This window comes from Strigops habroptila, chromosome 15 (assembly GCF_004027225.2).
Source record: "Strigops habroptila isolate Jane chromosome 15, bStrHab1.2.pri, whole genome shotgun sequence".
In the NCBI taxonomy this organism is placed as follows: domain Eukaryota; kingdom Metazoa; phylum Chordata; class Aves; order Psittaciformes; family Psittacidae; genus Strigops; species Strigops habroptila.
The window spans coordinates 2747916-2775416 of record NC_044291.2 but is presented as its reverse complement, the minus strand read 5'-3'; the positions used below and the strand labels follow the sequence as shown (position 1 = coordinate 2775416).

Genomic DNA, 27501 nt, shown 5'->3' with positions numbered 1-27501 from the left:
TTTACATAAGTTACTATAGGAAATACACATGTATTTCATCCCTACAGCATCAGACCCCTTCAAACATTGGAGAAGTGTGCTGTTCAGGTTTGAAAATCTGATGAAGCTTTTACATTTCAAGAATAACAAAGGTCCTTGAGAGATGTTATCTCAGTGAATAAGAGTGGGCTTATTTCATGGGCATGATAGAGTAAGTCTGTTATCATGTGTTATGTTAATATGTGGTTCTGAAAAAGGAAGATTTGCTAGTTACTGATAGAATTATTTCTGTTAAATTCATAATATGGATACTTATGGAGTCATTCATGTTCTGCAAATCAAGATGACTGGGGATTTCCTTGCTTTCTGCTTTCCTTCTGAAACTGTGGTTCCTTCCTGTCTTCTGCATAAGGTCTCTGATCAAACTCAGGTTTTGCAAATGATGTGACCGTGTCCTCTAAAAGCACAAGTTGGATTCCTTTCAAGAATCAGCACCCAGATTGTTGGTTTTGTATTGCTATGTGTTGTGTGAAAGATACCTCAAAACTTGGCTTGTCCTGTCTCTGCAACACCGAAAAATTGCTACTGACATTAATATTTGTTAATGATTTAACATAACATATAAGTGTTGCAGCACAGGCACAGCAAGCTTGATGTTCATGTTTGAAAGCGGTTTTTATCTCCTTTCCCAGCTTGTGTCGGGAAAGAAAAACACTGTCACTAACAATAATATATAGATATACAACCTTACTTCAGTATTTCCTGAGCTCTGAGGACTAGAAAAGAGACACCAAACTTAAGTCACAACCTTCTGGCATGTATGAGAAATTCTGAGGCAGGGAACAGTAATGGATAATCCAGAGAGAACAGTAATGGATAATCCTCTAAAACTTTAGCCTTTGGTGTACTCAGAAGGCAAAAAATATTCAGGTAACCTGGATCATGGTAGTTTTAACTGCGTGGATGTGTTAGTTGGTATTTGTTAAGTTGTGATTGGTAAGTGTCTGTGTAAACAGTAATGAGACCGTGAGGGCTGCGTTTGCCTAAAGTGCAGCTCTGTGAATCCTGAGGTAATTAAACACCTCCACAGTGGGAGAGGGCAAGTGAGGGTTAAGAGAGGAGCCATCTCCACACAGGTGGTTCAGATGTAGTGAGAAACAGGGAGAAAAACCCCCTTCAGTTGTCAGAATGTCGTTGTTAATTTGAGACTTAAAAAAACCTGCCGGTGTTGTTCCCTGCGCTGTGCTGGGTGCTGTGGGGAAGCGTCGGCAGGGTCGCCGTGAGGAGAGGCTGGGGCGGCCGGCGCAGGACGGAGCCGGTTCTAGCCGGTTCCGCGGCAAGAGCCGGCGCTGCCCCTCTGAGCCGTGTGTGAGAAAGGGCGTGAGGAGAGTAAAAGTGTGAGGAGGAAAGAGCTCAGGGACGAACTGTGGTGGACTGATATCGCCGTGTGCCGCTGAGGGAGGAGGTAGGAGAGTTGAGAGGGGAAAAAAGGTGGAGGAGGAAGAAGGTGGTTTAGTTTCTTTGTCACCATCCAACTCTGTTTTAATTGGCAATAAATTACATTAGTTTTCCTAAGTTGAGCCCGTTTTGCCAATGATGGTAATTGGTTAGTGATCTCCTTATCTTTATGTCGGCCCACGAGCTTTTTCTGCGTGTTTTCTCCTCAAGTCCTGCTGAGGAAGGGGGTGAGGGAGCAGCTGGGTGGGAGTCTGGGAGCCAGCCAGGGGAACCCACCATATGCACAAATAAAACACTCATTTTGGTATTTTCCTCTGAAATACAAGGCAATATAGCCTTAAACGGAAAAAAAAAAAAAGCCCAAAACTTGTATTTGTGGCAAACATATTTTTCAGTCCTACAGAATCTGTTCTTAGCTGTGGTGGTGATGGATGGCCTGATCGTGCTGAACAGTTTCTCTATTAATCTGATGTTTGAAATGATGATGTTAATTTAGCTGAATTTCTTCCATGGATCCTAATCAAGACACAGAACTTCATGGACTACCTTTAAGAGAGTACTCAACAGCATGTTAACAGCTGATTTTAAGTAGGAGGGAAGGTTGAAATGAAGTTTTTTATTTTCCTATTGATTTCTGAATAGAATCCAACTATATCTTAGAGAAGCAAAACAGCTTGAAAAGTAATGCTTTTAGAACTGAAAAATTCAGCTCTGAATACACCATGTCACTTTTTGTCATAACTGCTGCTGTGGTTAGCACATTTTTCATTTAGTGGTGCCCCAATGTGTCAAGCTTTGGTTTTGATAGGAGAATGACCTAGTCCTGTTGTGTGATTTCAGGTTTCTTCACTGAAGAGCAGATTGAAGAAAGTCTCTACAACCACTGGAGATGGTGTTGCGAGAGCGTTTCTCAAAGCACAGGCATCTTTCTTTGGGAGCTACAGAAATGCCCTGAAAATTGAACCTGTAAGTAGGAACTTAGTAAGCATAAGATGTAAATCTGCAGCTGTGGTGGGGAAACTAACAAGAATTCATGTAGTATAGCCTGCTTTTACTAAGGTCAGCATTGTGGCTCTCTGGCTGAGTAGTACTGAAAACACTGTTCCAGTTTCCAAACCAGAAAGAGGTGTAACAGGCATGATCAATCACGCAGGGAGAAAACTACTATGGAAAAGTATGGGTGTTGCTTGGGTTTGAAGACAGTTAAGTTAGAAGAGAGATGATAAGAACGTGTAAATTAATAATCATAGGAAGCTAGTGCAGAATTGACCATTTTCTCTCACTACAAAACCTGGGTATTCATTGTATTATTTTGAAGGTAGTAAGATACTTTTTACACAATGTATGCTTAATTGTGAAACATGCGAATTCATGGAATCATGAAGCTTAAGAACGCAAGTAGTAAAAAAATTATGCTTTTACAGAAATACGAAGAATGTCTGGAGTTGTAACTATTGATGATAACAGATCTGTAGGAAAATTCAATCTCTTGGTTTTGATTCAGAGCTGATCTCTATTTTGCAACAATTAAGTGCCATCTGAGAAGGGAAGGTTTTTTCTGTACTTTATCTTGGGTTTTATTGCTTCTAGTGAGGCATCTGTTCCTGGCTTACTGCAAGTAGCTTCATGGACTTCGATACAAATCAGTGCAGACAAATTAATGTATTTCCACGTGTTTTGTGACACTCTAGTTTTGCTCTCGTGTGCTTTGGGTGTTCCTTTTAAAGTGTGTATATTTTGCTGATAGCCACTTAGAGACTGGGTCAATAGTATGAGGAATATTCAGGTGTAAGTCATGAGATATGTCCCAGACATATGGGGGATGAAAAGTACTAACTGCAGAGCAATCCACAAAATACTTCCAAAATATTCTATTATCCCTATTCCTGAAGCAGGGGAACTAACATATGTACCCCAGATGCTCATTTGAAGTACTGCTGTTGAAGACCTACGGCTACTTAACAGGAAGATCTCTGTCAAGGACAAAACATACCTTTGTCTTAATACATTCTCTCATCTGCAAGCATTGGGAGGCAGAATAGAACATTGCTGGTAGCAGTGGAGAGTTTGAATACCCCTGGGAGAAGCTGAGTTCTGAGTGTAAGGGGGGGGGCTAAATGAATGGAGTGAGAATGAAGGCTTACTCATTGAGAAGAGGTGTTGTATTTTGCGTTCTCCTGCTCTGTGAAGATTAATGAAGAGATCTGCATGCAGGCAAGTAATATAGCTAATTTTAATCATGGTGTTAAAGGAAAAAAACAGTCAGACTACAGGCATAGTGTTGAGGTTGAAGATGTTTCAGTAACTAAAGTCTCGTTGGTACTATAGTTTGTGGTGGTGTTTTTACAGCCAGAAGGAAAAAATTGCTTAATCTGAATTTTAAACAGTTATCTCCATCAAGTAAGCATCATTCCAGCAATTCATATTCAGGGTTCAGAAATGACTTTTGAAGTCAGCATGAGTCCTTCCATAGCTTACTGGGGGAATCCACGTGTTGTGTCTGTAGAAAAAATAAATTGTTTTGACTTGTCTGTGATTGTCTAAGTATTGGGCTTTTAAAGCTTCTAAGGTGAAATGATGGGAGATGTTTAAATTGTTGTACATATAAATAACAAAAATGAAACCAGCAAGGCACTCTGGCTGTAAGCCTGCTTTATCTGTGCTGGGGAGATACTGACTTCCCTTCATCCATGCAGGCTTCCTTGTTCTCCGATGCTCCTCCCACTAGTTGCCAGGCAACTCTGGGAATATTGGTGTATGCTTTGCCTGGATGTGTGTGTGAGATTAACTAGTTAAGGGATTTGTGAAGAAAAATAAAAATTTAAATTGCTTTTCTGGAAATACCATCTGGTATTTTGAAGGCTGAATGTTAAAGATGAACATTTGAAATCAGTTGACAATGGCACACCCCTGGAAAGTGCAATTTTGAGGGACAGCAGTCCTGAGGAAGTGAAGGAAATTGTTTGGTTTGCATATCATTCCATCAAAGAAAACTTGTAAACATAACTGCACAAATATATCATAAAGTCCAATTTTAATAATCAGGAAGCAGAAATTTTCAGGGCTTTCTTTGCCAAGTCCTTCTATATATTAAATTAATTCAATTTCTGATTATCCATTTCCATATTAAGATTTAGATACAGAAAATTTGCAAGTGTTTCATGTGCTGAACATGTCAGAGTGAAATGACCTGCATTCTGTTTCCAGTTTTACCACAGACATCCTGTGAGGTATTGGACAGGTCATACAGCTACTTTATACCTCACTTCCAGTTTAGAATATGCCAACAATAAATGCAATTACCAAGAGACTCTTGTTAGCATTAGGAACATCACACTTAAAAATTAGTTCAATACCCTTGGAAAACCTGATCTGAAGAAGATGCAGCAGAACTCCAAACAGTAGTGTGTAATGAGTAAAACAATTAGGAAATGTATTGCTGAAAAACTTCAGAAAAGAAAATGGGATTGTAATTTAATAACAAAGTGTTGTAACTGGCAATTAGTAAAGGCATCTTGTAATTTAAAGCCCTGTGTTTCTCTGTTGTGCTGCACTTCAAATGCTACACTTGAAATAGTCTTGTGTACTCTCATGCAATTCCATCTTCTATACAGCAGTTCTGTTCATTGTTATTTCCTGTCAGCTGATGAGCTCAGTTTGCTGGGTTTGTGGATCACCCACTAACAGGTACTCAGAGTGGTCATGATACACATCTTCTCTTATAGATACGGAGTGATGGGAGTTCTTGTTGAATAGTGGAAGAGTATTACAGTGTATGCAGCAGCTCTTTGATTGCTCTCCACTGATGTATCAGAATCCACAGCCCACAGTGGCTGTCATAATTTGCTTTAAAATTTTAATGTCTGTTTGGGAGAAAATATTTTGAAACTGTTACTGGTGTAACAGTTGCAATAAACTCATTTCAGTGTGTCCAAGACAAACAGAAAAGCAAATGGAAGGAATAGCTTCTAAGAACATAACATATTTCCAAATACCTCCATTGTGGTTTTTCTCTTACCACCTTCACATGTTGTAAAAATGAGGCATAAGCAACACTAAACATGATGTGAGTCTTTGCATTTGATGTCCCATAATTCGAAAAATCTGTTCATTTAAAATCGTTTATAATTAGGAAATTCAAAGCAGCAGCAGCTTTTCCTCTTTTCATACTTTCTGTCACATAAGACAATTTAATTTCATAGTCCACCTCATCTAGTACGAGTTGACTTTTTGGGATAAGTGGTGTGAAACTATTTTTCATTATTCTCTGTGGGCTCAGAATGTGTCACAGAGCAGACTTTAAATTCACATTTTACTTCAGCATAGTAAGAGCTCCTACTCTGTTCAGGAGCTTTTATTCTAAAGATACAGATTTATTTAATATATATATGAACCAGTAAACCAACAATGCATGAGTTAGTGTTGCCATAAACTTTGAGGCTTTCAGAAACTAGAACTTTTGCCTGTAAAGACGTATCCAAATACTACAGTTTGCAAGTCTAATCATAAGATTTAGGTAACGAGGTTCAGTTATGTTTCCTACTGTGTATTTGTTTTCTGTAGTTGCGTTAAAGCCAGATTTTAAGTATGAAGAGTATCTGTTACCTGTGATGTATTTACAGTCTCCTCTGTTGTTAGTAAGTGCAGTAAAACATGTTAGAAGCAGTGTGTTTACTTAGCTGTACTGAAGCAGATTGTTATCTTTATGAATATTACTTAAATTTCTAACAGTGACACTTGTGTGAGCATTTTGTTCACTCGAATGCCTTTTCCTTAATTTCTCAGTATTCTCTGTTTGCAAAAGGAATGTTTCTATCTTTTAAATATTTAATTCACAAAAGTAGGTCATCTTCAACAGAAATAGCTGTTTAATTACTGGGTGTGTAAAGGTGGTTTGTAGTACTTAATAGTTGTGTATATATTGGTAACGGGGGAAATGAGACTCAAGTTTCCTGCATCAAAGACGTTGGCTGTGCACTTTCTTCTGCTGACACCTAGTGGTTAGAGACAACATTTTATCGGTGGTTTTTAAGAACAATCTTTGTTAAGAAACATCCTAGCACCTGTGAGTAAAGGTAAGCTCAGGGTGTATGCTGACTGAATGCAGTGGCATGCAGGGGAAGATACAATAGGTTGTATGGTGATGGTACAGCTAGGCTAAGCCACGTGGGTGCATTTTCACCAAGCTGGGGTATGGTAGTTTAACAGCAGGCTCCAAATTTGATGTACAGTCTTCTCAAACGACAAGTTTTCTGCCTTTTCTCTGGGTGTGTGGTCACTCCAGTGAGCTTTGCAGAGGGAACTGTGTGTGCTTAATACAATACTTTTTAGCTTGACAGATTTGAAAAGCTTGTTTACTTGCGCTTAGCTTAAAAATCTGTAGATTCTGAACAAATATTTCTATTTCCACATTTTGGTTCCTTTTGTCTGTATTTCATTGCTATAAGTACAACATAAGGCAAAAATTCCTGTGCGTATTTTTCTTTTGCAGTGCTCCTGGTTTTTGTGCCAGATAATTAAGGGGGAGTAATTTTAACATTCTTAACCAGAAGAGCTGTCAGTATCTGAGCGCCTCTGCAGGTAGTTTTCTCTTTAACTTTACTGGTTTGCCTTGATAACTTACTGTATGCAGGCACTGTTAAATTTGGTGTCCCTTTCACACCACAGGGTACGTGGTGTACTGAGGTGAGAGGTATATATACTGCAGTGTGAGCAGAAGGAGCCCGTTTTATTTCTAATACACCACTGAAGAGACATGTCTGTGCATGAGATTCTGACATTTGTTTGGATTTGAATCAAGATGTCCTGGTTTGTTTTTAAAAGGCTGAATTAGTTATATGAATTTATTAATCTAGGTATGAGGGTGATGAACTCTGCATTCTTTGTAAGATGGTTTCTTGCGTGTATTGTCATATTAACTAAATCTAGACCTTTCGTTTATAAAATCCATGTAAACCTGATGTTAGTGCATTGTTAATATGCTAGATACTTATAATTTTGTATTTGATGTTGGTTTTATACACTTGGCATGCCTCTGAGTATTTCCAGTATGTGCCAGTCTGTGGCAACAAAGTTTCTGATTTGTGGCAACGTCTCTGAGAAGGTGAACAATTAATGCAGTTGCATTACTTGTAGCAAGAATTATTTTCCTGATTATTTGGCTCATACTATCTTCTGAGGGCTGCCCAGCAAAAATCTTTTTTGCTTTGCTCTCCTTTTTTGCCTTTTCTCTCTGTGAATGAATTGGAACGAAGTAAGAACAGGGCTGTGATCCCTGTGCATTGCTGAGGGGGTGTCGCTGATTACTTGTTAAGCAGCAGATTTTGCACTGTTTCTAAACAAAGTAAGTCTCCAAATAGTCAGGGAGAAGAGGGCGAAGAGAGCTGTGATGGTATTAAAAGTTTAATTAAATTGTTTGTGAGGATATTTTGAAATTAATGTCAAAATACAAATAAAACCAGAAAAAATCTAACTCTACTTTTAGCATCTTATTAGTGCTGAATACTTTATTGAGGATTTTTTTTAATATTTTAATTGGACATTTGCTTTCAGTGCTGGAAAGGCATGGCCAGTAATGGTCACTGTTTGCAAATTCCTTGGAAATAGTAGTGTTCTGTTTTGTGATGTTTCCCACAAGAATGAAGGTGCCTACATCCATCTCAAACTGAGGAAATATATTGTTGTGGCTTGAAACATCCGCTGGTTTTCAGTGATACTTAAAATGTATGGAATAGTAGTTGGGAGCTTACTGAAGCTGTAAGATGCTAATAACAAAACAGAACCATTTAAAGTTACTGGCACTGCAGTGGTTGTGGTACTTTTAGTAACTGTTGCATTATGTACCATTATCAGGTTGTAAAAATTCTGACATAACCTACATCTTTCAGATTGAACTGGGATCATAAATAGTTACCAGTACTAACTGGAATGCGTTGGGAATTACTGATAATAAGGGAATCTCGTCAATGAAGCAGCAATTAATTTCTTTTATGCCTTCATGGCTAGTTATTCAATCTTACTCAGGTTTATTATCCTGAGCAATTAGTCGTATAACTGGGTAATTTCTGATTAACTTTAATCATTCTGAATCGCTTTGGTTTAAATTTAACCTAAATCTTCCTTAGATGCATCTACTTAAGAGTAAAAATCTCGGAGGCAGTCAGTGTACTTTTCTACTTCCACACTTTTTATGTGCTTTCATTGGTGAAGTTACTTGCTAATTTGTGGAGAACAATGTGCTTAAGACATTACAAAGCATTGTCTAATCTTAATATGATTTCATTAGAGAAACTCATATATGTATCATATTCCAGTTTTCAAAGTGCTTTAGCTGAACTACACTGGATGTATGCATATATGGTTTTATGCATACACTGCTGCCTTAGTGCTGTTGTCCTGGCAAGGCCTGATCATTTATATTTGCATTCTAAATAGAGATGACAACATACTACCATTTTTCATAGTTGTAACTGTAATACAAATTTTTTTGCAATTCAAGCAACAGTTGGGGGGGAAAAAGCCATTATGGATAGCAGGAAATTAAAAGTTAAGTTTTCTTCTTCAACATAACATTCAATTCAACTGAAGAAAATAGTGTAATAAGCTGTAGGCTCCTTTGTGCAGGAGTGTAAAGACATTTCTGGAGAGTTGCTTTATCCCCCTGTTCTCTTCTGACAGTTTCTATTATCCATCCTAGTAAAGACAGCACTTGTTTGATTATCCACACTGCAGCCGTGTGTCTGTGCTGCTGTGTGTCCAGTGCTGACCACTGCACCCGCCTCTGGGGTCAGCCGGCCGGCGGGTCTTCCCTGCCGTGCCTGCAGGGCGCTGCCTCCCTGATCCCACTTACATCAAGTACCAACAGCAGCACTCTGTCTGTAGGAGGAAGCACGAGGATGCTCTCCAGTTCTTTTTTTCCAATGTTGTATTGATGTAAAGGTCCTACAGTGCAATATACTTAAGATGAGCTGCTGCCTTATGTATTGTTAGTAGGTATTAGTTTTGATTCCATCCCCGTTACAAATTCCTTCCTCAGAATCTGGCCCCCTGTATTATCAGTATCATGGTATGGATCTTTCCATGTGCTTGATCATTCTGTGCTGCTGAGATACAACTGAACTCTAGAAACTTTAATGTTTCTGAGTAAATTTATTCTGAATTTTAACCTTGGGAAATGGGATCACTTTCAAATGAGATGTAAAAATTCCTCAAAATTTTTTAGGAAATGTGGTGCAACTTTGCAGTTAAAAGTACTTTTTAAAAGGCATGGCCTGCATTCTGGACAGGACACAGCTTGACAAGCATCCATTAAAAATTAATGTCATAATACCCTGTATTTGTTGTAACCTCCTACTAGAGAATCTGCCTTAACAGCTGTTGCTTATTCTTGATACCAGTACCCTGGTGCAGCCACTGAATTGCTACCTTACTTCTACAAAAGTAAATATTTTTTCACAAATCCACTTGCACAGTTGCAATTTCCTACTATCCCAGGGTATTATGTTTAACATCTCATGAATCTTGGTAGAGTTGTTCCTCATAAGAGCTCCGAATGGGTTTTTATTATCCAGGCTGCTGTGGCTAACTATAATGAACTAAAGTATTGATGCTATTCTGGCATTGTATATTTGCTGGCCAAGGACTGTGTGTGCTTTATAAGAAAGCTGTTGCTCTTTGTGTCTGTTTAAATTCATGGCTAAGGAAGGTAAAGTTAAGATTAGTCCCAGAGATACTTAGGTCTCCTACAGTAGTGAGTGTTTCAGAGTGTTTTAAGAGGACAGTTTACTTTTTGGTTTAGGTTTTTAGACCACTAACAATTCTTCATTTATGGATTCATAAGTAATGCCATGATACCAGTAACACAAATTGATACGTTTCTCGGGAGACATTTAAGCAGCAGTGTGGTAGCATGACATAAGGCCACTGTATTAATTATTTTGTATCAATCTCTTGCCCGGACTTAACACTATAATTTCCTACAACAATTCCAGATCCATGAGATCTGAGTGGGACAGAAGTCAGAAAAGTAGATGATGTGTGGTGCAGAGGAAAAAAGCAAATGCCATTTGAGTCCGAAAGGAAATTTTGTTGAAATATGTGTGCAATAACATAAAAAAGTGCCTCTTACATACTGGTGCATAATTCATTTTGAAAGGGCTTTGCAGCATTCAGTGCTTTATCTGCTGTGAAGTATGATTGTTGCCATGGTGAATTATTTTTTTAAGTTATTCAGTGGAAGAGTAAATAGTTGTTTCCAACTCCCAGTAATTGCCACATCCCGGTTGCTTCCTCTACATAGCCAGCTTTTGCATAGCTTTTTATTTCTGCACGTATATTTTAAAGGTATACAGTGTGTACAGAGGAGATCTTCCCTTTCACTAAAACTGCCTCCATAGATCAGGGGTTTAGGAGTGTTTGACCATATATATTAAAAAAGGAGGAAGATCACTAATGCTTGTGTTATGTGTGTACAAACTTGTTAAAAAAAAACCCCAAACTGTAAGGGAAACAGTGAGAAGAAGCATATATAAAATAAAGCTTTTTGGTTTACTTGTAATTTTGTTATGCTCCTTGTAAAGTCAGTGCTAATGTATATTTAATAGAAACTTTCACCCATCTTTACTCTTTTCCTCTTCAAGTGTGGTTAACTCTCAGTGATATGCCTGTATAGACAGTCTAGTAGTGCGTAAATGATGGTAATTTCTACATCTCATCCTGATCACTTTACTGCCAGATAGGAGTAGACAATGACAGCGGCACTGACAGTGACAGTATGATAAAAATGGAGATAAATTGGATTTCTATATATTCTGGAACTGAAACTTAAGACTCTTTTTTTCTAGTGAAGGTTCTGTGTTTTGTTGCATTTTGAAGACCCCAGTTTTTGACAAGCTCACTGAGAAGCTACGTGTAGCAATTGTTAGGTTTTACCATTCAAGGGAAGTGTTCTAGAAGGCAAACCACCCAGAATTCAAAATCCCTGACTGAAAAAGATTTATTGAGGAGAGACAGTTTTGTTTGTTTTCTCTGTGTTTTTTATTTTCATTTCAATCCTGGTGCTGTGTTTTGTCTCTGAGCATTACTGTTGCTACAGCCAAGTTTCAGCTTTTGCTTTTGCTGTTGTAAACCTTAAAAATGGCTCTTTTTCTAACAAGCATTTACTGTTCTTCAAAATGCATCTAATATTCTACATCTAAGTCTGTTGAGATACACATATGTTAATGAAACTGAAAATACATTCTCTTTAATCTCTTACAGCAGTCTGTTATGTAGTAAATAGAATTGTTTTGTAATTTCCAAACTGTTACAAGATACTGTGTTGTATAATTCTGTGTGCCACGCTAGGGAGGGAAATTAAGATTCTGTGGGAAAGGTAATAAACATTTCCATTTGAGAAAGTTATCGTGACCCTCTGCTGAATATGGCATTTCTGCCATAAAAGATTCAGTCAAACTTTCCTGCCCCTCATTTGTGTTAAAGTGGAAAAAACACCCAACAACAAAACCCAAAACTAACCAAACTAACAACCCCTCTCCAAAAACCCCAAACCCAGCATGGGCATGGATTTGTACTTCAGTCTAGACACATTACCCAAAGTGAGGAGTGCTCCGCATCTCATGTTGCACTAACTGCAGTAATGGATGAAGTGTTGAGTTCCTTCAAATGTGCTTCTCATAATGCTGATGTTCACAGCAATCCTTTGGAGATTATTAATGTTTACCTGCTTTGTGCTGACATTTAAGTGTTTGTGCTATGTTAGTTCGTTGGAACCTGTGAGCAAGCTGAAGGGAGTATCTTGTGTTTCACTGTACAAGTGTCTTTGCAGCCTCTGTTGCAATGAGATGTTCAGCCGTCAGACTGAATGGGGTCACTTGTTGTGTCTTCTGCGTTGGTGCTGCAGAAATAAAAGTAGCTTTGTTCAAAAGCCTCTAAATCTTCCTATTACCAGGGAAGGTTGTACAGTGAGGAGCAGCTCCGTGATACCACAGCTTTACTGTGGATGGATTTGTACATTCAACTGACAAATTATTTGTCTGTGCCTTTCACACCTGATTCTCTGGGGTTTTTTGTGCTATTTTATACACTTGGTTTTGTTTCTTCTCAATTTGTTTCAAGCCTTTTTTTTTTGTGTATTTTAGCCTTTTTCCTGTGTTTTCATTGCGTTTTCTCCTGATACTTTACTTATAATTGAGAGTTCACAGTCTCAGCAAGCAATGAAGCAGTGTGCAAATGCCACCAGGCGGGAAAAGTTGTAGATATTTCCTGAACTAATAAAGCGCAGGGGACTTAGAGGAGAACAATGAAGCAAGTAAACAAACACCAAGCATAAAATAACATGACTGTTGAATTCAGCTTCTGTGTAAGGCACTCAGTGCCTGTGTGTTTCTTAAATGAGCTGTGAATAAGTTGCATTTGGCATTAGGAAATAAACCCCAAAACAACACCCCCCAAAAAAACCCCAACACACTAAAAAACCCGAAAGATTGTTCAGACAGATAGGGAAAGAGCAAAGTTCACACTCTTGCTAGTATGAGCAGTTGTACAATTGCACAAAAAGTATGACTTCCCTCGAAAGAAGATGGTAGAAGAGATTTCAGTGTTTGGATTTGTGAAGTAGATGGCAGTAGCTTGTCTTGATGAAATAATGATAAACATGAGAGTATTTAAGCAGGTTAGGAACAAACTGATAGAGCATCATAATGGAACAGTCATTCTACTCTGGTCTTTCACCATGCACATCATAGATTGTGTATGAATTGGAGCATAGAATTTGTACTCTTACAGTATAAAAAGAGTAAAGTGAAAGGCAGGAAATCAGAATTATTTGTAATGATTTGCACAGATAGGTGATAGAGCTCATGCGATGAAAGCTTGAAATGCTATAGGGCTAAAGGCACAGTGAGCCATTTGTGTGTGTGACAGAAGTGACAGTTCAGTTTGACTGCTTACCATGGCAGGCAGCACAGGAGACCTGCTCTCCTTCAGAGTCGTCCTTCTCTTCAGACTCACATTGAGATATCCTGATGCTGCCCCCGGGCTTAGCAAAATCACCTGTGAATGTAGCTTCAGTAGTGTGCCAGCTACTGCCAGCTCCATTCTTCAGTACTGGGGAGCATGGGGGGATCCAGCTTGGACTTGCTACTTTTGCTTTCTGGAAAGGGAAAATGGGAAGGGGACTTAGCCCTTTTTCTGGTTTGGTTCTTGCATATCATCAGAGAATTGGGCAACTTTTAATCACAAATATGTTGATTTTGTATGGGCAGAGCATTAGTGAAAGATAAATTCTAGATAAATGCGTTGTTCTTTAAAACACACACTACTTCAGTCTAGTAAAACATCAAATAAAAACATTCTGTCTTTTCTTATCTTTTCCTGATTTAATTCATTGTTTTCTGTTCCTTTCATTCACTGAGCAGCAGGTTTTGGTAATGACAGATATTGTATTGTGACTGAAATATGCATTTTGTAAGTCATAACTTGACTTGGTATTTAAATAAACTGTGTATGTACAGCGTGCAAGATTTATGCAGAACACAGCTGGAGGTATTCTGCGCAGAATTCCTATGGTTTAAAATGTCTCTTTCAAGTTGGAAAATGTGTTGTGAAGTAGATCCCATTATGATAATTGGACGTTCAGCTTCTCTGTCTTGCTCTATTATTTTTTTTGAATACAATTAACACATCACATACACTTCACCTGGTCTCTCCTCATTTACCTCTGACACTTCCTTGATATTTATTTAGACACATGTGGTGTCTTTGCTTTGAACTCAATAGTTGGTATATTCACTAGATTTTTTTTTTTTTTTAATAAACATTCTTCTTGTTTAGAGATATACAATTAGTTTGCATTGTTAGAGAAAAGTGTACACATTGATGTTGATTTAAGTCTTTTACTTATTTGTTAGATGATCCGGACATAAATTGTATAAAGATTGTAGAGAAAACTGTGATTACTTTCAAATCAAAATACCTGCTGGGAAGTTGCAGAAGCAGCTCATTTTATTGTAGTTCTCACGAGGGAACAGTACAGAGGAGATATGCAAAAAGATATCTAGAGAAAAAAAAAAATGTATAAAAACTGATCTTTAATTTTAAATTGTTATATTTTCTTTAAGGTGGTGTAAACATGAAGCACAAAACTCAATGTTTTGTTTGAATTAAGCTTTATTCTTTTGGATTCAGCAGCAATGCTTTTATTTCTGAAAACAAAAGACAAGACAGTAAGTTAGTTTTCAAAATAAAACCACAGACTTCAACTGGACTTAATAAAATACTGTTGGCATAGTTTTTATATCTTAAATAACATATGTAGTCTGCTGTGTTGTGTAACATGGATAAAACTATTAGTAGCGTAACATCAATATCCTCCAGAAGACAACTCGAAATTATATGAAATAGTTTTGGTAATTTTTGGGGGGGTTAAAAAACCAAACCCCAACAAAAAAAAAAAGCAAACCCCACATAAGGAAACTATCTGATAGATGAAACTTTAGTGATACCACAGGAGAAGAGAATATGAAAATATCATAATAGTGTATATTTCGTTTGTGGAAATCAGGTTTGGAGTTTTCTTTTTTTTTTTTTTTTAATTTTTATTGTAGTTCTAGGAACCCTCCCAGGGCTTGGAGGTTTAATGAGGAATAAATCAAAAATCCAGTCACAGCTTGATTCTCACAATAAGATAGGAAATTATTCTGGATTATTTCATTAATTTTAGCTGCAGTTTGGAATGAACTGGGACTGTGTTTTTGTAGAGTTCCTGTTCACAGCCCCTTCCCGTGATAGCTGTTTTCCATAAGATTTTCACTACTCGTATTACTGAAGATATTTGTAAATGAGTTTATTACAGGGAAAAGGTGTCATGTACTGAATAAGAATTCATTTTGTTTGTTTTAAAATTGAATTTATTAACTGTAAAAAAAATGGGAAGTAAGCTGAGCCCTTGTATGAGTCTTAGATAAAGCATGATTTTTATCCTTACGGAAGGTTTGTATGAGTTCTCATGCATGGCAGAGAGTCTTCCTTGTTTCCTGCAGCACCCCTTAGTTGTGAAATGGAAATCTGCACAGTGTGAAGGGTTCTGAAATGGTGTCCACAACAAAGGGACCGTGGTGGTGACAGAGTACAAAAATGAGGTGTGTTTGGTTGCTTCACTGTAGCCATCACCATGGAGAGATCCATTGTTCTACACTTGCATCTTTGCTGGGTTGCTTAGGGAAGGGCGTGATGCAGAAACCATTAGAACGGGGCATTTCTAAAGGAGACCTATGTCACAATAATGCAAAAGGAAATTAGTGTGTTCTTTTGAGATACCTTTGACTTGGGCTTCCAATTTTCAAAAATGCACATTTAAAATTATCTCTATATAAAACTATTTGGAAGACTGTGTGTTATTTAAATTTTTTTTTTTTTTAATGAAATCATTCTGTAATAAAATATTTCGAGTACTGGCTAAGCTGTAAAGCTTAGGGCTGATAAACAAAGCATCTGAAGCCAAATGGCCCTTTAGCTAACCCCAATTAAAATAAAGATTTCATTGCGCTCTGTCCTGACAGAGAGGGAACATATTGTTGCCTTTAAGGGAGTTTGGTTTAGTTAATGAAAGAATTTATTTCATTTTTTTTCAAATACAGAACCTAATTAAATAAGTTTCAACTTGACTTGTAGTTAAGGACATTTTAACTCCTTAAAGGATACTTTTGTGTCCAAGTGTAGCTCTCTTTTGAATAATTTCTGATGCAGTATTTAGTTTTGTGATTTATATAATAAAAAAATGTATAGCAGATCTCATGGGAGTGACATGTTTTATATATACATACATATATGTTGTTGATTCTAAAAGTGTTAAACTTGGTATTGAGGTTACTCTCTTCAAGCATCCTACTTGGCATGAAGTATTACTCAGAGATAGTAACTTACCCTAGATTCTTAAAAGCGATGTGGAAATGGAGGTGGCACGGTTTTGCTCTAATGCACTTTAAAAGCTGTAAATGATATATGTACATTGCTTACTCCTGCTGTTCAGTGAAAGGAAAGATATATCAAAGAATTATTTTTGGTGAAACTCTCCAAGCAGTAGTTAAAATCTGTATCTCTGGAACATTTTTTGTTAGAGAGGATTAATGGTGAAAATGAAAGCAATTTGTAAGGATTACAAAGGTGATTAGTTTGCCTTTCTTCAGGATCCGTCTGTACTTGTATAGGTAAAGTTCATCCCCCGTTTGTCAACTAATATAATAATTTATTACATATTCTCCACTAAGAATGTATGAAGAATAAAGAACACTTTTATCTAAAGATGCTTTCTTCTTACATGCAAGAACATTTTCTACTTCACACTTGAAGGCAGTCAAAGAATGGGAATGCTGTTGCTTCCCTTAATTTCTTGCCTAAAATTTGAAAAATGTCAAATGGCTGCTGTGTCTGTGGTAGTAAAACGCTGTGAGATGAGGCACAGTCTCTGTTGAATGATAGTGAGTCATGCTGCTGGGCTGTGGTGGTCATGCTTTGTTCATGTAGTACCTGTAATTAAAGCACCAGACCAGCATCGGTCAGAAAGTGGTGTGTATGTTTAAATTAGTTGTTACAGAAGCTGAATCTAGTCAAGGATGTTCATGCTTCAGATAAACAATTTTTAGTTGTAACACGTATGTAACTATTTTCCCCACATGTATCTATGAAACCGTACATACGTACTGGTTTGGAGCACGGCTTTCCAGTTAACGGGGAGGATTTCTTGATCAGAATCTTAAAAACATACATATTTTGCCTCTTGAGGGTTTTAAGCTGATGTTTGGAGTATGTGTTCTCTTCCAAATGTCACTTTATCATGCATTCTCCTTTACATGTTGAATAAATTGCATTCCAGCTCTCTTAAAATGAGTTTCCAGGGTGAGCAAAGAAGCTGTCTCCAACGAAGGGCTATTGATTCCCCTAAGTCAAACCATTCCCAAGGCTTTTGACTACTTTTGCTTCAGATCTGTGTGATGCTGGATTTGATTGTTACCTTCGCCTATGGAGGTAGATAATATTTAAAGAATTTCTACCTGTGTGAGGAAATAAATTTTATTTACAGATAAGTCACAAATACTTCAGGTTTCAACTTCTAGTTGAAAAAGTGTGTTGTTTGATGCGGGTGTGAACTTGAATGAAAGTAAGGACTCGGTAGTCCTGGAGTCCTAAAAATCTCTTTATTTGGCATATGTTACAGATCTTGAGATAACTGAAATGCAGTGTTGTTCTTTTCTGTGAATTTTTGTAGATCGTTATAATTAAGATGTTTTTCAGAAATCTCAAGAATAGTTGCCAAACATAACCAAAAATAAGAGTTCTAGATATCCTCGCTCTGCCCTAAAGCTACATTTCCCGTCCATTATCTTGTCATAGCTTATTGTGCTCAATTTTAATTAAATTACAATAGCAGTTTTGCAGTCATAAGTGACATGAAAGTTTTCCGAAGACTATTATACCCACAGGATATTTCCCTGATGTGTTTTTCTTGTTTCTTGTTTTTCATCTTGTACAAATTCTGTTCTTTGGTGACAGAGAGCATGGCACAGAAAATGAAGAAAATGGTGTGGTGACTTTATTGACAAGAATCAGTTTACAACCAGTAGTAATCAATTGCACTTTGTTGTCTTTGGGAACATTGATTCCAATAGTCATATAAGAATTCTTAAAATCTGATATATTTGATCAAGATCTTGGGTTTCACTTATTTATGCTCAGCGTAACACTGAGTATTCTGTGTTTAGGTTTCCACATACAGATGCTGAATCTTGAAATACAAGACCTCCTTTTGCAGTGCTGCAACCTACAGTTCTTGCTTCTCTGCCTTTAAGGGTGTTGTACTCACAAATGTTACACACCTTTTACTTTGATATCCCAGAGTCTGAAAAGTCACTTTTTATGCTTTTAAAAAAATAATGATGTTGGATCATCAGTCCTTATTGTTGTATAGAAAGCCCTGTAATATTAATTGCTTGTCAAATCCATAAGAAATAATGAATTAATGTACTTGATCATAATGCCCTGTTAGGAGCTGAAGTTTGCTGATATCCCCAGCCTCTCTATTTAACACAATTACAGATACACATTCAGGACATTTGAGTGGATTGCATTTCATTAATACGATTTGAGCAGACAATACCAAGTTGCTGTTGGGCCTGCTCTGACAGCTAATTACTGAAATGAAGTGTGTACATGACTAAGAAACAATGGAGCACTTGTCAGGAACATTGAAACAATGCAGAAATAGTGCCAAATCTTGGAATCAATCCTGTTCTTTGTAGGCTAGGTAGTAATCCTGCCAAGCACTTTATCAAATGATACTGGGGAAGTTTGTATAGGTTTGGGGGAAGATGGGAGGGGTACTTGGGAGAGGATTTATTTAATACACAGGCAAGAGCAGACTCAGTAAATTTCTTGAGATGAAGGTCTCAGTCTGATAGAGTCTGAGAGGAGAGATAACATCCAGGTTTCCTGCTCTCCTGATCTTTCCCAAACATCTGCATATATCTGCAAAATTATTAAAAAGAGCATGAAGCTGGCTACAAAGCATTTTTTTCATCCAATTTTACTGACTTCTGTGTTGTAAAAGAAGGTGTAGTTATTATTGGAGATTTTTTTTCTATTCATGTTAGGAGTAATCTTGGATTACCAGTGTGGTTTACACTGATGCATGCATCTGTATCCCTGACTGTAAGGAGAGCCACCTCTCAATGGCTCGTGTTATTTAATCTGTTTGTCTCCAGGTTCACAGGTAACATGGAGACAAGGGAGTTTGTACTAAATACACTTGAGCATTTATTACCTCAGTGGTACTTGCTCATATTTCTGGTTTTGAAAGGCATTTTTCTTTTTAATCCTTAAATATTACAGTTAGTAAACAGAAACAGAGGAAACAGAGGTGTGTTTTTCATTCCAGTGGCAATAAGGATCAGCTGAATATGCTGATCTAATCATATTTGCAATCTGGTGACCTGTACAAAATGACAACTTAGTTTCTTGGTCAGTATGAGAAGGCACCTTTTAAAATGCACCACTTTTAATAGCTCCAGAGTTACAACCAAGGTGCTTGAGAGATTTTGCTTTAGTGTTCCTTAACAGGTAACTCAAGGATATACACTATAGGCCATACCATCGGGCAGTAAAATAATTACAGTAGAAAATACTCTATTTCTTGTTGAATTTGAATTGTGAATAAAAAATGTTTAGATTCATCTGCAGCTTCATTTGGAGGCAAAAAGGACAGTAGCAGCTTGCCTGTAAAGAGTCTGTCTGCCTGATCAACTCAAAAATTCAAGGCGAGGTGCTGGAATAGTTTGCCATTCTTGCAATTCATTTTACTAAACAAGTTCCAGACTGAGCTCTGCTTTCATGTATTCTCTCTCCATGGAAATTATGTCCTTTTTCTCATTTCAAATTAGATGAGTACAATGAAATCCTTATTTTACATATTTATTAACAAGGCTTTCATCCCTGTGGTATTGTAACTATCCTCACTACTTTATGCAAAGAAATTACAAGGAGAACTCTCAAACCTTTATGAGGAGGTATGTGTGATCACTGTTTTTCAAGCTCATATATGTATTCATGCATGTTGCTCCACCAACCTTTATTTGTTGGCCTTCCTTTCCATGCACTGTTGATGGCATTGATTTCGTTTTTCCCAATTCTGAAATAAATCACATTACAGACCTCGTGCCACATTCAAATCTCTTTGGATATCCATTGTTAGAAAATTGATGAGGGAAGAAATGATGTTGACTCCAGTGCCTGGCATGTGGAGGGTTAAGGGAATTTTTAGCCTCACCAAAAAGTATTTGGTCAGGTACTCAGGTGCTGGAAATTTTCTTAGCAACATCAGTCACTGAGGAACACGATCATCTGCTGTTCTGGGGTAGAGATTACAGAGCTTAATGATTAGCTACTATAAGCTGCAGCTGATGCCAGACTCTACCCCCTTTACACCTAATTAGCCTCATTAATGAGCTCTTCTGCTCTCCACAGAGAGGGCTTCCTCCTTGGAATAGGAGGCAAAAATACTTCACCCAGGTAGATGTGCTGAAACCTTTAATTATTGCCCACACCTGCAAAGCATTGTGTCTCTGACAGCAATATTGCTTAGCTGAAATTGTGCTTACTTCCAGTGACCACAGTACAAAGTATTAACTCTTTAGCACCTTAGAAACAGTTTTTAAGTATTTATAGGGTATAAACCTATAAGCATTTGAAAATTTTATGCTTAATAAAGTTGGGTGTGTTTTATGGGGGGGAGGGTTGTATGTCACAAAAGTGTTTTTGAAGTTCCTGAGTATTTTGTTTAACCCTGAAAAAGGAGTTGAAGTTGCTGTTGCATGTCAAGTATTGCATTACCAGAACTAAGAACACTGTTAGGCAAATCTCATTCTTTAAATGAGCAACTTTTGCATTTGGAGCAATGTAATTTTGTACTGCTAAAATTGAAATGGGAAAAATCTTCATGTAGTCATCAATGTAGGTGAGCTAATGAAGTATTCTGGTGTCATTCTCAGCTGTAGCAATTATTGGCAAATACTACATCCTTGTGTGTAAATTTATTGAAATCTGATAACATTGTGTTGGTTTTGTTGTTTATTTGTGTTAATGCTAAAGTAGCTATGTAACATTTTTGTATGCACGTGCTGATTGTGCCCATGTAGAGCAAATGTCTATGTACCTTTATCAAATTGACTCAAAAGGCAGCTCGAGTCAGTGCTTATGCTAGTTTTTAATGGGTAGAGTTCAAAATGTTAATTTCTCTGTGCAAATACTTAAGCTATTTAGTAACTTTCTCCACAGTAGCCAGCTTGCTTGACTTTTCGGCAGGAAATGTCTACTATGAAAATACCTGTCATCCAAGATGGCATCAGATGTTATCCATCTCTGGCACCAGAAAACATGTGATGCAGGCGCATGGAGTGCTGAGCTTCCTTGAAGATGAAGCGAGCAGGGGGCAAGTGTTCCCTTTTACTGTTTTCATACTTACCTTGGCTTTCTCAGCTTCCAGCCTGGGATTCCAGCATGTGAAGCAATTGGAGAGAAAATCTTGAGCTGTAGGATGCTCCAAGTCTGCAGGCAACTGTAGCCACAAGTTGTGGTTCTTTCTGAGGGAGTTTGAGTCAAGGATGTTCTTTTCCTGGAAATTCATCTTCTAAAATGACTAGAAGATTGCGTGCCTCCTGCAAGGTGTGTTCAATGCCTGTGCAGAGTGATGGGGCTTTTTTGCCAAAGTTGAGAGATCGTTAGTTTTAGCCAACTTTCTTTCCCTTAAAGATGTTCTTAGCAAAATGCTGAGCTGATGTGAACTAAAGCAGTACAGTTCAAAAGGAATTTGGAACAGAAAATATATTCATACAGTTGAAAGAATATGAAGAAACTGAAATTAGGGTCTCAAAGCTGTGAGGTAACCAATATAATAGGCATCATTATTAGCAGTTCTTGTGAATATGTAGAGCAAAGTTTGGTTTACTTTACTAGTAGTTAAAACAGCATCAAGCTTCACCAGCCAAGATGTAATAATGTGCTGTGTGAATCCCAGCAATTCGTGTGCATTTTCCATGAATGCAATTTGAATTGAATGCTAAGATAAAGCATCAAAATTAGTGATTTTTCAAATATTTGGACAATGTTTTGCCAATTGTTAGTGCTCCTCCTATTACATCAATGGGATTGAAGTCTGTGGACTTTCCTGTTTGAAACCTTGGCAGGTGTGGGTCTGTTTCCTGGGTGGCAGAGCCTGAGGTTCCAGGGCAGATGAGAAGGACTTTTACAAGATAAAAATTACCATTGAGGGCATGTGGGTCTGGAGGGGAGCAGCGTTGGTGTTTTTGGCCCAGCAAATATCTGCCCATCTGCTCTCTGTCAGAATACGTTAGAAGCGCATCTGGGTCCGTGCCCCAGAGTTGCAGCTCCGAGCGGGTTATGTGCTTGTCTCCACGACAACTCAAGGAACTGTGTAAACTGCTGCGCTCTGAGCCAGATGCTTCCCTGCACATGTGGTCTAATTAGATGGCATTCCCTCCCCGCAGAAGAGTTCAGAAATTTTGCATGGTTTCCATGTCAAAAATGTGTCGCTGATATAATGGGAGTCGGGAGGAGTCATGTGGCCAAACACTAAATAATTACACTTGCTGCAAAGCTTGGCTTTCGTGTGTGTGAGCTCTGGGTTTGCAGGAATGCAGAGCAAAATTCCCTTTGGTTGCTTCATCATGGATTGAGCAAAACCTGTGGGGGAAGTGGTGAAAGGAAGAATCTGGGTTTTTTGTATTGTCCTAACACTGGGTGCAACTTTCTTTTTGTGAATATACAATTCACAAAAGGAAGGAATTGGGAGACTGAGGCAGATTACATGTCTTGCAATAGATGCTTGCAAGACACAGCATTCTCAGCCTCTCAGAGGCGGGATTTCTTTCTCGTTTCTTTTTTTTTTTTAAGGGTTTGAATAAAAACTGCAAGAAGTGAGATGTAGACAAAAGCCTGGGGAAGTAAAATCAAATCTGACTTATAAAAACTAATACTATCTAATATGGCAGGATCCTCTACCTGTTGTGAGATGGGGCAAAGGGCTTCCTTTAGTGCCAGTGATTGAGGAGCTCTGTGAAAAGTAATGGAAAAGTAGCACAGGTTTTGTGGTTATACTAATGTGGCTTTTTCTGTGTGTTGCCTCCTCATGTGGTAAAATCTGAGCCTCTTCCTGAGAGTGAATACATGGTGGAAGGAGAATAAAGAGTTCTCATTTATTTTAAAAGGGAAATGCTTTACTTTGCTTTTTTCCGCCTGTGAGGAGAAGCATCCTGAGCAATTGTGGACTTGATTTCTTAGTTCTTTCCCAGAAGTTGCTTGTGCATACATACAATATACTAAAGCTCTGTACGAGCAGTGTAGAGTCAAGTGTCTTTGGTGTGGCAAGTTCCAGTTGTTCCCAGGAGTGGATGCTGTTGCGTCTTTAAGAGTGTAATGATATATGTTGCTGATTTATAATCTCACATCTGTGGTAAATAACCGTAGCAAGCAGATGTGCATATGCATTTATATATTAATCCTTGACCACTTAGGCCTCCCCAGGACTCGAACGGAAAGGAATGGAACTTTTTTCCATTGTCCCTAATCCAGTGCCTTGGATTACATCTCTCAGAGGACATGATAAATCCTGTCTCTAAAGTGACTTTTTCTGGCTGGATTTGTTCATGGCACTAGTTGAGGCTTCCACATCAAATTACCAAGTGGCATAACGTGATGACAAATCCAACCTTGGTGAGGTCTACTATAGTAATAGCATTTACTTTGCAGATACTAAATGGAGGTGGCATTGCATATCTGTTATCTTGTGCATTAGTATGTCTGCCAGAGACTGGATGTCTCTAACTCTGTGAAAACTTAAAGTTTAATTCCATTATATCCATTTTATTTGCAGAGATGGGGGTTTAATGACCTATGTTTATGACTAAAGCTTTTCTCGCATGTCTTTAGTGAAGCTAAAAATAGTTTATTCTCCTCCTGCATCTGTATTAGCATCTAAATATTATATTAAAATAGCTGGTTTATTCAATGTGCTTGCACAAAACCATATTTTCCACATATTTACTTGGGTGAATCCTGGAAGCTTCATTGATTTGGATGAGTTTGGGCTTTTTACATGCATCTAAGAAATCAAACCAAAGCAAAATATTAACATTTGTGACCTTGAGGCCTGTTAGTCTTTCCTAAATCTTGGCCAATCATTTCTCATTGTTGCAGATATTTATTTTTCCATATTTTAAAAAAATACTTTGTATTCTCCTGAGTTTTAATAAATGAAACAAAAAGAAAAAGCTTTATCTTATAAAAGTCATTTATCTCATAGGAAATACTTTGTGTAGATTGTGTTTCCAAGCACTCTTCTGTATTTTGTCATAGTATAAAATAACTCGTATAAAGAATTGCACTGTAATTTTTTCTCCTTTTTTGTATTGTCACTAACCTTCTACAATAGCTAAAGTAGGAAAAGGCTTTTTTATTATAGGGAGCCTGAATTGGTAGCTGCTTTGCATGCAGAACATACCAGCTTCAATGGGAGTATTGCTCATGGAATGATTGCAGAACTAGGCCCTGAAATTACCTTGCCAGCTAATGATAAAATCGCATGCAGGCCACAGGGGTTTTTGTGGAATAAATATAAGAGTGGAACAATATACAGTACACATTATACCAGTAATTTAAAGCATATTCAGGACAAAGAGAGAGTTCCTAGTGCAGGCAGCATCATAGAGATTTGCTGTATCTGATAAAGATTAGGTTTCTCAGCTCATAATACCATACTATTACTTTTCTTTTGTTAGTCTTTCAACACCTACACTCATGCATTGACACAATATCAAGTAGGAAGAGGAAGAATAGCCTCCTATTTAAGGTACTGAACAGGGATTAAAGAAATTTCGGTTCTTTTCCCTGGCTCTGCCAGAGACTTTTGTGACCGTGTACAAGTTACTTATTATTTTCATGCCTCTATTCTTGATCTGTGAAATGGTGATATTTTTTCTCTCTCTTCCCCCCCCCCCCCCCCCCCCCAAATGCTGGCTGGGGGGGTGGAGGGAAATCTCTGTTCTTGCTGGCTTCTTTACACTTTGTCTTCCAGGTTTGTGGCTTGAGTTCTAGAGACATGAGGCTTAGGGATAGAAAAGGCTCGCTGGTGCAGGTGATTCGGATGTCAGGGCAGGCAGTGGCTTGAATTAGCCATATGAACACTCTGAAAGGTGGTTTGCTTTGTTACTGTAGAGTAGTTTTGTTATTTGTGCGTATGAGTATGTAGTATTTACTTGTTCTAACATGAGAATGCCAAGTATCCTAATAATCTAAAAGGGTTTAGATTTAAAAGGAGAAGCAAAAAAGTTGCTATGTGACTTAAATTTTTTCCAGTTAGACATTTTTTATTAGTTTCATCTTTTATTTGAAGTTGGTTTTGTGCAAAGTTTGTCAGATCCTGTAATGGTGTTGGGTATAACTGTCAGAAATCATGTGTAAAGGAGTGGCATTGGACTTTCACTGAATTTCAGTGTCTGAGCTGGTTTTCTTACAATGTTTTAATGCAAATAAATTTTATTCTTCCTTTTCTTCTCACAAAAGTTTCATAGTAATTTTAATACACCTAAAGTTTTTTGATCTGAAGGCATTTTGGATGTTACAGAATTGATAACAGTTTAATGATGCATTGCATTATAATAATACATGTAATACTAGGGTTCTAAAGCACCAGCCGCAGAGTTCTAAGTACAGTGTTAAAGGTTGTGATGAAGTTTGAATATGTGGATATTATAATTTCACATTTAAAGTTGAGTTATGTGTTTAAATTGCTGTGACTATCTAGTCCTGTCCAGGTTAGGAGTTTGGGAAGCACGTTGTGTAAGTTACTTTGTGCACTGTAGGATGTGTCTCACCTCCTGGGATTTGTCTGTCAGGAAATGTTTTGGGAAAGCAAACTCCAAGCTCTTGTGAGGGTGATGCCTCTGCAGGTAAATACAGCTTGCTGGGTGTGCCTGTCCCTGCCATCCACAGCGCGGGTAGCGGCTCAGTTTTGACATATGACATTTTGAAAGGGATGTTGATGTGATTAAGTGTTACAATTGGTGTCAGTGATTTGACTGACTCACAATCACCTTTCTCCCTTTTATTTCTCCTTCCATGATATTATAACAACTTATTAAAGGAGTTATCAGATCACATGCAGAAGAATGACAGCTGTCAGAAATTCCAATTCCCCAGCAGCTGCAAGGGTTGAGAATTCCGAGAAATGACCCACTGTTGGATACTGTAAATCCTGTAAAAAGTATAGAGACTGTAACTCTATTAAAAAACCATGATGGGGATATTCACTCTTCTTGTCTCTCTACCAGAGATTTTATACCTTAGTGAGGAATGTGGAAAAAAAGTCTGAAACTGGTCATAGAAATGGGCGTTTACATCAGACAGTGTTTGGGCAGTGCAGTCTGCATTGATAAATACATGGCTTTTAAATGCTTTTCAAGATTACACTTAGCAATAATAATTTATCAGAACGGTAGTCTCTTTTTGAACAGTCTTAATTTAGTTTTCTTTAGAAGAAGTGTGGTCAAATCTCTGAGCACATGATTTCTTTGTTCCTGAGTAGCATCTTGAAATGCTAATAAAGCCGTGGTATCATTTGCTTAATGCAGAGTATTTGATCTATGCTTTCTTGATTCCATTATGACTGAGGCAGATGCAAAGAGCTTTCCTGTGCTGAACGTATGTACCAGTTACGGGGAGGTTATTTGTCGTTGCAATTGCAAACTGAATGAGCCAATGTCCTATCAGGTGTCCGTCACCAATTTCAGATTTTCTTTATGGAATCCTGCTGGCTGACTGATGATCCTTCTTCAGCTGTGCTGAGCTAATCTTTCCTTGACATCGTAATCGCAATTCCTGAAAGGTCTGCGGAGCAGTTGCTTGCCTTTGGTTGCTGTTGTGTCTGACATTGACATATATATCCAGATCAGGAGGATCATTCTCCTATTTTAGTTTCATTATAATTCTGGATGGAATTAAGGATGATGATTCCTAGAATATCCCTACAGGCTTTACTTTGTCATTTGCAACATAACCAATTTTAGTAAAGGATGTGGTTATTTGCCACACCTAGGTAGTAATAAACCAGTGATATATAAATCTCTTGCATGTCTGTTCTTGTGGTGTATTTGGGGGTTGCTGCACAGATACGGACACCAGGCTTACAGCTTGTAGACTGTCAGATTGTCATCTTGTTCTGCACCTTTAAATTCCACCCACCTTTTTTCATTTCGTGGCTGGTTTACAGAGCAGCTCTAATGGCTTGTGTATTTATTAGAGAGGCTTTGAAAGAGCACCTACATGGTTTAAAGGCATGCGTACAGCAGCACAAAATTCATTACCCTGCACCGCATGCTGACCATGATAATGCAGAAGAGATTATACATCTCTTTTATGGCATAAATTTTAGCATTGTCTAAACAAAAGTCTTCAGGTTTTGGTAGTTGGGGTTTTTTTTGTTGTTTTTTTTTATTTTTACTC

At 37.8% G+C, this 27501-nt stretch overlaps 1 protein-coding gene across 5 annotated transcripts in view; it reads left to right on the top strand.

The window, feature by feature from the left end:
- Nucleotides 1-27501, top strand: part of DENND1A (DENN domain containing 1A) — a 196999-nt gene that overhangs the window by 120855 nt on the left and 48643 nt on the right. For all 5 annotated transcript variants that reach the window (XM_030507235.1, XM_030507233.1, XM_030507234.1 and 2 more), the window contains exon 13: nucleotides 2278-2403. In XM_030507235.1, coding sequence (XP_030363095.1) covers nucleotides 2278-2403 — 126 coding nt within the window. The remainder of the gene's footprint in view (nucleotides 1-2277; nucleotides 2404-27501) is intronic.